The sequence below is a fragment of the Rhinoraja longicauda genome, chromosome 14 (genome assembly GCF_053455715.1).
Source record: "Rhinoraja longicauda isolate Sanriku21f chromosome 14, sRhiLon1.1, whole genome shotgun sequence".
NCBI classification, from domain to species: domain Eukaryota; kingdom Metazoa; phylum Chordata; class Chondrichthyes; order Rajiformes; family Arhynchobatidae; genus Rhinoraja; species Rhinoraja longicauda.
In genome coordinates, this window is record NC_135966.1 from 39,980,727 (window position 1) to 39,992,912 (window position 12,186).

The 12,186-nt window shown below is 43.6% G+C and overlaps 1 protein-coding gene across 1 annotated transcript in view; it reads left to right on the forward strand.

Moving 5' to 3' along the window:
* The window catches only part of rad50 (RAD50 homolog, double strand break repair protein), a 113,333-nt gene extending 101,363 nt beyond the window's left edge, over positions 1–11,970 (forward strand). The window contains exons 23-26 of the mRNA XM_078411191.1: positions 7,161–7,246; positions 7,938–8,080; positions 9,023–9,156; positions 11,280–11,970. Coding sequence (XP_078267317.1) covers positions 7,161–7,246; positions 7,938–8,080; positions 9,023–9,156; positions 11,280–11,463 — 547 coding nt within the window. The 3' untranslated portion in view covers positions 11,464–11,970. The remainder of the gene's footprint in view (positions 1–7,160; positions 7,247–7,937; positions 8,081–9,022; positions 9,157–11,279) is intronic.
* The last annotated feature ends 216 nt before the right edge of the window (positions 11,971–12,186 follow it).

Sequence of the window (12,186 nt, forward strand, 5' to 3'; positions counted from 1 at the left end):
ATAGGTAGGAAAGGGACAATAGACAATAGACAATAGGTGCAGGAGTAGGCCATTCAGCCCTTCGAGCCAGCACCGCCATTCAATGCGATCATGGCTGATCACTCTCAATCAGTACCCCGTTCCTGCCTTCTCCCCATACCCCCTCACTCCGCTATCCTTAAGAGCTCTATCCAGCTCTCTCTTGAAAGCATCCAATGAACTGGACTCCACTGCCTTCTGAGGCAGAGAATTCCACACCTTCACCACTCTCTGACTGAAAAAGTTCTTCCTCATCTCCGTTCTAAATGGCCTACCCCTTATTCTTAAACTGTGGCCCCTTGTTCTGGACTCCCCCAACATTGGGAACATGTTTCCTGCCTCTAATGTGTCCAATCCCCTATGTCATCTATCCATGTTCTCCAGAGATGCTGCCTGCCCTGTTGAGTAATTTCAGCACTTAGTGTCTTTTAAAAAGAAATTCTACAGCCATTGGCTTTTTTGTACTTTGTAGCCCATGTTTTCGTTGTAGAAACAAGGAAGTGCAGATGCTGGTTAATACACAAAAGGACACAAAGTGCCGGAGTACCTCAGCAAGTCAGACAGCATCCTCTGGAGAACATGGATAGGTGATGTATGGGGTCGGGACCTTTCACACTTCCAAAGAAGGGTCTCGACCTGAAACGTCAACTATCCGCGTTCTCCAGAGTAGCCTCCAGACCTGCTGAGTTACTCCAGCACTTTGACTCCTTCCATATTTTCTTTGTTGTTTTTATTTTATGACTAGGTTAGTTTATGTGATGTTTGACAAAAAACATCACTGCTGAAGTACAGCTTGGTTTTCTAAATTGCATTGTCAGAGATTCTGAGTGCAATGCAGTTTGGAAAAGTTATGACTCATTTCTGTCAGCTCTCGAAAAGATACTCAACCTTGGTTTAGAAAAAACATTGATTGCATCTAATTTTTAAATCAGATAATTATTGTGTCAAACGTTCTTGGTTATGATCGGTAATCTGACTCATCTTGCAACCTCGAGAGAGCTGAGCAGTGAATGCAGGAAGTTTAATGCCTTTTTTTGGTAATGTTTGATGCAGTCATAAGTTGCAATTATCTACATTTTTGGTTTGCTTATCTAAGAAAGGATACACTTGCTATAGCGGGGAGTTCAGAGAAAATTCAGCATGCTGGTTTCCGGGGCAGTGGGTCGGTCACATCAATAGAGATCAAATAGACTGGGCCTTTATTCTGTATAGAGGAATGAGAAATAAATCATTGAAAGGAGCAAACAAGTGTTCAACAAGATAGAGCAGGGAGAATGATCCCCCTGTTTTGTTTAGTTTAGAGATACAGCGCGGAAACAGGCCCTTTGGCCCGCCAAGTCTGTGCCGACCAACGATCAGAGTACACTAGCAGCATCCTACACACTAGGGACAATTTAAAATTCGTAATAATTAACCTGAAAACCTGTAGGTCTTCGGAATGTGGGATAAAACCGGAGCACCCGGAGAAAACCCACACGGTCATAGGAAGAACGTACAAGCTCCGTGTGCTCAGTACCTGTGGTCAGGAACCAGGTCTCTGCAACCGTAAGGCCGCAACACTACTGCTGTGCAACAGTGCTGCCCACTGCACTCTATCTTTCCCTTTCTTTGTACCTATTGTACTTGAGTGTGAATTGCTTGTATTTATGTACCGTAGTTTTATCTGATCTGACTGGATAACATGCACATGTAAGCTTTTCACTGTACCTCGATACACGTGGCAATAATAGATCCTAAACATAATAAGGGGTAGGCCATTTTGATTTGAGACGAGTAGAAATGGCTAATCCCTGGTGAATATTTGGAATTCTTTACCCCAGAGGACAATGGAAGTTCAGACGTCAAATTCATTTTAAATGGCAGTAGATAGATGTATGCATGTTAGAAGAATCTAGGGACCTGGGTTAAGTGCAGGAAAATGGGGCTGAAGTTCAGAGAAGGTGCACATTTAAAAGGCCTAATGTGCCACTGCAGCTTTTATTTTTAATTATCTTTTGATGTTGAGCCACTTTAATGTGCTTGTTTGAATAAATGTAACAAAGGACGACTCAAAATGTGACCCTTTTTATATTGGTTATAAAATGAGTACTGGTCTGGAAGATCAGAATTAAAGTATAGAGGAATACATGGGACAATATTCTGGTAAACCTCTGGTGCACCTCTCCAAGGTTTCCGCACCTTCTTGTAATGGGGAGACCAGAACTTCACACAATACTCCAAATGTGGCCTAACCAATGTATTATAAAGCTGCAACATGATTCAAACAACATGAGTAAACAGAATTTGATGTGCACGTCATACAGTCTTGTCCTTTCTAATCTGTGAGATTGGAGAAAGTGATTGTACATTTGTAATTTTCAAGGGACAATAGACAATAGACAATAGGTGCAGGAGTAGGCCATTCAGCCCTTCGAGCCAGCACCGCCATTCAATGCGATCATGGCTGATCACTCTCAATCAGTACCCCGTTCCTGCCTTCTCCCCATACCCCCTCACTCCGCTATCCTTAAGAGCTCTATCCAGCTCTCTCTTGAAAGCATCCAACGAACTGGCCTCCACTGCCTTCTGAGGCAGAGAATTCCACACCTTCACCACTCTCTGACTGAAAAAGTTCTTCCTCATCTCCGTTCTAAATGGCCTACCCCTTATTCTTAAACTGTGGCCCCTTGTTCTGGACTCCCCAACATTGGGAACATGTTTCCTGCCTCTAATGTGTCCAATCCCCTAATTATCTTATATGTTTCAATAAGATCCCCCCTCATCCTTCTAAATTCCAGTGTATACAAGCCCAATCGCTCCAGCCTTTCAACATACGACAGTCCCGCCATTCCGGGAATTAACCTAGTGAACCTACGCTGCACGCCCTCCATAGCAAGAATATCCTTCCTCAAATTTGGAGACCAAAACTGCACACAGTACTCCAGGTGCGGTCTCACCAGGGCCCGGTACAACTGTAGAAGGACCTCTTTGCTCCTATACTCAACATCTAGGGAAAGGGTAACAACGGACAAAGTTAGCTCTTAAATTAGGAAATGGTGATTACAATATCATAGACTAATTAATACCTGGCAAAAGCAGACTCTGAGCAGCTTCTTCCAGGTGGGTGTACATCTGATAAGTCAGAGTCACATAAATGTAAAATAATGAATGTTTAAGGACAAAGTCTTGGCACAAGAGTAAAATGTCAGGACAGCAAGTCCAAGGAGCCCTAGATTTCAAAGGATATCGATGGTTGCATGAAGAAAAAAAGTATACAAGTTTAGAGAATTGAAATCTTTTGAGATATACTTTTAGTTTGGACACTAACATGGAAACGGGCCCTTCAGTCCACCGAGTCCTTGCCGACCAGGACCAGGTACACCAGCACTATCCTACACCCTAAGGGTAATTTACAATTTTACCAAAGCCAATTAACTTACAATCCTGGATGTCTTTAGTGTGGGAGGAAACCGGAGCACCCGGAGAAAACCCACATGGTCACAGGGACAAACTCCAAGTAGACAGCACCCGTAGTCAGGATCGAACCCGGGTCTCTGGCACTGTAACTCTATCACTGTGCTGCCCTCAGGAGTACACTTCAGGAGTAAAGAAAGTGTAGGGAAGGCTCTTAAAAAATATATTACCAGGAAAAGAATCTTAGTTAAACAGCACAGAGGCAGGCTTTTTGGCCCAACTCATCAATGCCAACCAAGTTGTCTTTGTGCCTGATGAAAGGTCTCGACCCAAAACATCACCCGTTCCTTCTCTCCAGAGATGCTACCTGTCCCACTGAGTTACTCCATCATTTTGTGTCTATCTTCGGTATAAACCAGTATCTGCAGTTCCTTCCTACGCATTCTATGTGAGCTAGTTTGACTCATCTGCATTTGGCCCCGCTTCCTCTAAAGTTTTCCTATCTATTTACCTGTTAAATGTCTTCAGACGTTATAATTGTAACCTCTTCTGGCAGCTTGTTTCATATGCCCACCACCCTCTGTGGGGAGAAAGTTTCCCTCGGGTGCTTGTAAATCTTTCCCCTCTGACCAATAGTTTTAGACTCCCCTACCCTGGGAGAAAAATAGTAACCATTTACCTTATCTGTGCAACTCGTGATTTTTATATACCTTAGCCTTCCACGCTCCAGAGGAGAAATGTTTCTAGCTTTGCTGCACCATTTCCAGCTTGATGACATCTATCCTATGGCTGGACCACCAGAACTGCACACAATACACCATGTGGTCACACCAGCAATTTGTATAGTTGTAACATGACATCCCAACTCCTGTACTTAGCGCCGTAGCCTGTGAAGGCAAACTTGCCAAATGCCATCTTCACCACCCCATCAAAGTCTGTCTCTGCATTTGGAAGCTATGTACCAGTGTCTCTGTTTGTAGTGTGCATGGAATGAGTAATGCCTTTGACAATATTCCACGTGGCACATTGGTCCCAAAAGGTAAAATCCCATGGAATCCAAGACGTTTACATAGAAACATAGAAACTAGGTGCAGGAGTAGGCCATTCGGCTCTTCGAGCCTGCACCGCCATTCAATATGATCATGGCTGATCATTCAGCTCAGTAGCCTGTACCTGCCTTCTCTCCATACCCCCTGATCCCTTTAGCAAAAAGGGCCACATCTAACTCCATCTTAAATATAGCCAATGAACTGGCCTCAACTACCTTCTGTGGCAGAGAATTCCACAGACTCACCACTCTCTGTGTGAAGAAATGTTTTCTCATCTCGGTCCTAAAAGACTTCCCCCTTATCCTTAAGCTGTGACCCCTGGTTCTGGACTCCCCCAACATCGGGAACAATCTTCCTGCATCTAGCCTCTCCAACCCCTTAAGAATTTTATATGTTTCGATAAGATCCCCCCTCAGTCTTCTAAATTCCAGCGAGTACAAGCCCAGTCTATCTAGTCTTTCCTCATATGTAAGTCCCGCCATCCCAGGGATCAATCTGGTGAACCTTCTCTGTACTCCCTCTAAGGCAAGAACGTCTTTCCTCAGGTTAGGAGACCAAAACTGCACACAGTACTCCAGGTGCGGTCTCACCAAGGCCCTGTACAACTGCAGCAGAACCTCCCTGCTCCTAAACTCAAATCCTCTTGCTATGAATGCCAACATACCATTCGCTTTCTTCACTGCCTGCTGCACCTGCATGTTTGCTTTCAATGACTGGTGCACCATGACATCTGCAAACTTAGGGATGTTGCATTCAATTCCCTTGTCCAAATCATTAATATACACTGTAAATAACTGGGGTCCCAGCACTGAGCCTTGCGGTACCCCACTAGTCACTGCCTGCCATTCCGAAAAGGACCCGTTTATTCCTACTCTTTGCTTCCTGTCCGCCAACCAATTTTCTAGTTTAGTTTGGAGAAACAGCATGAAAACATGCCCTTCAGCCCACTGGGTCCATTGATCACCCGTACGCACCAATGCTTTATTACCCCACTGTCTCATCCAGTCCCTGCACACTAAAGTCCAATTCACACTAATTTAATGTTATGCCACTTTGTCATCCCCTCCCTGCACAGTGGGGCATTTAAAAAAAAAGAAACAACCAATTAACCTACAAACACGCACTTCTTTGTGAAACGTGGTCACAAGGAGGAGATGCAAGCTCCATACATACAGCACCTGAAGTCAGGACCGATCCTGGGTCTCTGACATTGTGAGGCAGCAGTTCTAATAGGCAAATAGGATTTAATATGGGCTTGGTAATAAGAGGCAGAAAGTGATGGCAGAGGGTTGTTTTTGTGACTCGATGCTTTTGACCAGTGGTGTATTGCAGGGATCAGAGCTGAGAGACTGACTGCTGGCAAAATACATTAAAGGTTTTGATATATTAATTGAAAGTATAGAAGAAGGTTGCACATTCTGAAATGCTGACTTGTGACACTGAAACTGGGAAGGGTTTAGTTTATTGTCACGTGTACCGAGGTACAGTGAAAAGCTTTTGTTGCGTGCTAACCAGTCAATGGAAAGACAATACATGATTACAATCGAGCCATCCACAGTTTGCAGAAAGGAGTGGAGTGATTGTAATGTGTAATTGCAGATCCACGTCTGTGACTAGCACACAAAAGAGTTGCCTGGATTTGGCACCATTTTGGAGCGTTAATGGCCTGTCCCACTTTAGGCGATTTTAAGGCGACTGCCGGCAACTAGGCTGTCGCCGACAGTCCGCCGGGGTGTCGCGGGCATGATCGTGAGGAGTCTTCCAAGAATCGTAGTGGATCTCAGCGCATCGCTGAGAAATCAACCGGAGTGAAATTTCTTGGCGACAGCTGGCTTGTCGCCAGGTATCGTTGCTTATTGCGGGCGCTGTCGCATGCTGTCCCCAGGTTTGATAGGTTCTCTTAGATGCATTTAGAAGCACATAATATTAAAATAAGTAAAGTCATTTTAAAATACCATAAAATGCTTGTGGTTAACCAATTTATTTACCGTCAGGACATTTGACAGGTAGATTGGAGGCGACAGTTTGACGGTCAGGTAGGCGTGGGCATTTCGCAATGTTTATGGCCATCAGCCATTACTTTTAAAGTGGGCTCCCAACCCAGATATGCAACCCGGAAACCAGATATGCATCTCCCGTACATTTTCAAAGAATGCCCACACACTTTTCACAAAAACCCACTTCACCACTTAAAAATAAAAAAAAATTTATACAACTATTAGTAAACTGGAAGTAAATCCAGTTTATGCCTTGTTACTGTGAAGCTTGGTTTTTAAGTAACCCATACAAGGTGTTATAGTTCAAAACTCTCAAGTACTTACTGACTTGTCAGTGATTTCAGCAAAAATTAGGTCGCCGGAGAAGCATTGACAGCGTGGGAATTTCGCGATGTTTCCGAAGACGCTGTAATCTCGACCTGACTCGGCATTGTCGTGGTCATTGTCGTCGGGTAAAAGAAAAGTTCGGCGATCTGCTACGACTTTGACAGTCGCCTTAAAATCGCCTGAAGTGGGACAGGCCCTTAAGACTCTCCTGCGCCTTTGTTTGGGATTTAGTGTGAACTGGGCCAAATGCACTGTCTATGCACAAAATGACATGCAAATATACAAACCATCTGTCATCTTAATGAAATTTTGGACGGATCAGATGCGAAAACAAGATTTAATATTCCCTCTCCTTTATTTAATATTTTATTTTTAGTGCCATTATGAGATTCCACAGCATGAAGATGGAAGAAATTAACAAAATCATCCGAGACCTGTGGCGGAGCACCTACAGAGGCCAAGGTATGGTGCATGACATTCCGTTTAGTTTAGCTTGGTTTAGAGATACAGGATGGGAACAGGCCCTTCGGCCCGCCATCTGTGCTCACTTATAAATATCTCATCTCATTTGCATATAGTTCCAGTTCAAATGTTGGTAATGCATTTAACTGCATTAACTGCCAACAATTGATCTTCATGTGCAATTGTTGCATTAAATTGTGGTTCAGTTGATAGAACTCTTGTAGAGTAGAAAGGAACAGCCGATGCTGGTTTATACTCAAGATTGGCACAAAATGTCGGAGTAACTCAGTGGGTCTGGCAGCATTTCTGGAGAAAAGGACTAGGTGCCGCATCAAGTCCAGTCTGAAGAAGGGTTCCAACCCGAAACGTCACCTGTTCCTTTTTTCCAAAGATGCTTCCTGACCCGCGAGTTACTCCAGCACTTTGCGTTTATCTTCTACATACTTCCTCTGGCAGCTCGTTCCGCATACCTGGAACCTCTGTGTGCAAATAGTTGCCCATTAGATTCCTATTAAATCTTTCCCCTCTCACCTTAGACCTATGTCCTCTACTGCTTGATCAGTTTTGTCAATCGCTCTGATGAGACCTTAAATCGAGGAATTGTCCGACCACCTTCAGGTGGTTGTGAAAGTTCTTGAGACACTGTTATGGTGACGCCCTTGTGTCTTGGCTTTGTGGTTTCTTTCAATAGATATTGAATACATTGAGATCCGTTCCGACGCTGATGATAACGTGTCCGCCGGTGACAAAAGGAGAAATTACAATTACCGTGTGGTAATGGTGAAGGGTGATACAGCACTGGACATGAGAGGAAGATACAGTGCTGGACAGAAGGTATGGAATAGATCCTGTTGGATTCTGTGCATCATCATGTTTCAGGTTGTGTGTGTGTGGGGTTAACGTGAGTGAAAAAAGAGTCAAAATCCTATGTTTCACTGATCTGAGGCATTAAGCAAAACTTCACCTGATAAATCTAACTAATCCAGTGACCTGGGTTCAGTCCTGATCTCTGGTTCTGCCTGTGTGGAGTCTGCACTTTTTTCCAGTGGCTCCATGGGAGCTCAACATGGGAGTTGGGGAATGGGGCAAGAACTTATGAAATGGGTTAGGATGAAATGAATGTAAAAATGGATGCTTGATGGATGGTTGTTGTGGACTGAATGGCCAGTTTCCGTAATGTACAACACTATGACTTTCTTCTTAATTCCTTTATGGCATCTTTTCAAGAGAGTCAAGAGTGTTTTATTGTCAGATGTCCCAGGTAGAACAATGAAATTCTTCCTGGCAACAGCACAAGAGAATATGTAAATATGGTACACTGTTGTAAACAATATAATAAACGAGAGAGACAAAAATTGTTCAGTGTGTGTATGTATACACATACTCACAAATACACGCGCACACACACATATATTTATATATATATATATATAGACACAAAAATGCTGGAGTAACTCAGTGGGTCAGGCAGCATCTCAGGAGAGAAGGAATGGGTGACGTTTCGGGTCGAGACCCTTCAGAATGATATATTATATATATATATATATATAGATAGATATATTCACACACGCACGCATATATATAAACACGCACACATACGTACACACACACAAACATCTTTTTGTTGTGTGGTGATCAGAACTGTGTGCAGTACTCATCCAGTGGCCTAGTTAGCGTTCTACATGGTATCTAACGTGATTACCTCTCACTTCGCACTCTGTGACTCGGCCAGTGTAGGGCGATTTCTCTTTGACTCGCGGTGTCATTCTTTCTCAGGTTCTTGCCTCGCTCATTATCCGCTTGGCATTGGCCGAGACCTTCTGCCTGAACTGCGGAATTCTTGCGCTGGACGAGCCGACCACAAACCTGGACCGGGAAAACATCGAATCTTTGGCCCATGCTCTGGTGGAGTAAGTATCCTGAACTGCCCTTGATCGAGATAATACTTGATCTTTCGGAGCATGAGCAATTCCGTTTCGTCCTCGATTAATTTAAGTTTTCTTTTCCCATCCGCACGTACATTCATTACTGCTCCCCACTTCTGCTGGCCTGATGAGTGAATGCACCAAACTGATAGAGTTGCTGCCGACACTGCAACAAAGTATCAGCCTCAGTGATGCGCATCAGCCCTGATGTGGAGCGTGAACCCATAGGTTTCCCACTGATGCTGCAGGGTAAAGAGCTTCAGTCATGAATCCACTATTTCATTGTCCCTTTCTTGGAAGAGAAGGATATACCAGAGGAACTGAGAATCGCAGTACGTGTCTTCCAAAGGAGAGACCAATCTAACGGTGCCGAGCCAGTGGAACGTTGCTCCCCGAATCGCAGGGCAGATTACCTCCATCTTGCCGTTCAATAGGGTGGCACAGCTGGTAGAGCCACTGCCTCACAGCGCCAGAGACCCGCTTCGATCCTGACCTTGAGTGTGCTGGTTGTGTGAAGTTGCATGTTCTCCCTGTGACCGCATAGGTTTCCTCTGGGTGATCCATTTTCCTCCCCATCCCAAAGACATGCAGGTTTGTAGGTAGATTGTCCCAGGTGCATAGGGAGTGATTGAGAAAGTGGGATAACATAGAAAAAGTGTAAACAAGTGTTTCGGGTCGAGACCGAAGCGTCACCCATTGCTTCTCTCCAGAGATCCTGCCTGTCCCGCTGAGTCACTCCAACATTTTGTGTCTATCTTCATCTTCAACCTAATTTGACTCTAGTTCTCAACACAAATTACATACATTCACCCTCTGGCAACAGCCCATTGATGTGCTGTAATTCCATAGCCTGCCACCAGGGTGCAGAAATGACACAAAGCCCAAAAGGTTCAAATGCAAGAAAAGATACAAAGTGCTGGAGTAACTCAGTGTGTCAGACAGCATCCGTGAAGAACATGGATCGGTGACGTTTCGGGTTTGCACCCTTCGTCACTCAGCCTCAAATGCAAGTTTTGGAATTGTCTCGAATCATCATCAAAAGATGAGCGTTCTCCCTCTTCAGAAATTTGTGTCGCACACATTTACACTGACAATTTTTACCAGCATGGACTTTCCAATTTTGTTTTGAATTTTGTAACAATGCTTTGCTTGAAACTTAGTCTTCCAAAAAAAATGATTAAGTATCTGATGCCACATTTCGATTGAATCCTTTTATAGTTTTAACTTTGGCAACTTTATGTTGTTGAAGTTTAGTTTAGAGATGCAGCCGGGAATCCAGCCGTTTGGCCCACTGAAACTGCGCTGACTATCGATCACCCATACACTAATTCTATCCTACACACTAGGAGTAATTCACAGGGGCCATGTAAACTACAAACTGCACATCTTTGAAATGTGGGAGGAGACTGGAGCACCTGGAGAAAACCCTCACAGACAGGGAGAATGCACAAACTCCATACCGACAGCAACCATAGTCAGGATCAAACCCTGGTCTCTGGCGCTGTAAGGCAGCAACTGTATCGCTGTGTCGCCCTTAAATATTCTTTATTATTCTCACATCTGCCCATTGATAATACCTCCTCTAACTCCATGCTTTTCTTTTCCTCACATCCCCTGTTCCCATTTCTATCTCTCTGCTTGCATCTTGCGCCCCTGGGCTCAGTGCTCTCCCTCCCACCTCACGCCAACCATCTGCCCACGCGCCCTCCCGTCAGTCTGCACTCCAAACTCTGACACACACTCAGCAAAGCCTCTAAAGCTCAGGATCTTTTAGTCTAACTCTGGCACATCAACACATGAATCGGCTTTCCAAATTTTCACAGATAATGGAATTATACGCTCTGCACCCAGAGGCATAGCTTGTCATTATATTTAAGACATGGCCATCGAATTTTGCTCACTCGTGTCTGAAGTGAAATTTGAATGCCAAAACCTTTTTGCCATGCATTTTGAGAATTTTATGACCTAGCCAAGCTCTGCTTTGTTAAAACCTACAGCGGCAATGGTGGTTGGGTTAGACGACAAGTGTGTTAATTGACTAACCCTTCTATTTAGTTTTACCAAACAAAACAGCCTTCATTAACTGAGCCCTGCTGCTTTTTTTCCAGGATAATAAAGAGCCGCTCAAATCAAAGCAACTTTCAGCTTCTGGTGATCACGCATGATGAGGATTTTGTGGAGCTCATGAGTCGTTCTCACTATGTAGAACACTTCTACCGAGTCAGGAAGAACATCGACCAATGTTCAGAAATCATTAAATGCAGCCTCAGCTCTCTGAACACCCATGTCTAGTGAAAATGTTTGTTATGTATATCAGTTTTCTTATCTCAGTAACATTTCGGGCTGAGCTATAACTAGATTTATTTTACAAAAATTGGTCACAATTCCTTCTGCATGGTTAAAAGATTAGTTTTTGCTGATGATATAAGATCCAAATCTCCTGCTTTGTGGGATATCAGTATTTAAACTGTTGCAAAAATTAAACCAACTCGGTTCTTCAACAATCTCCACTCATATTTGTGCAACGTTGAAGTTAGTCCAGGTTGTGAATTTCATTAGAATTCAGGAAAGTAAAACTGACAGGAAAGTAATAAGTTAGACTGATCTCGTCTGTCTGCACATGATCCATGTGGCTCTATTCCTTCCATATGCCTATCGAAAAGCCTCTTGAAACAGTACAGCACAGAAACAGGCCCATTGACCCACAACATTTGTGCCGAATAAGTAAAAACCAAGTAAAATAATAGTCTTCAATGTCTTATTCCTAGAAAGTTAAGTTGTGCTTGGACTGTGCCCAGATTGGCAATTCCTCAAAATAAATGAAAATTTTGAATGAGTGTGGATCTTGTTAGTTTTATTGCATCATGCACCCCATTTCAAGTAATGCATAATTGAAGTCTAACTTTTGGCCATTTCATCCCCCAAGCCTTAATTATTAAGTTCAATTAATATTCAAGAAACCAGCAACTGATGGACTCTGAGCAAACTGAGTAACACAATAACATCTGAGATTGG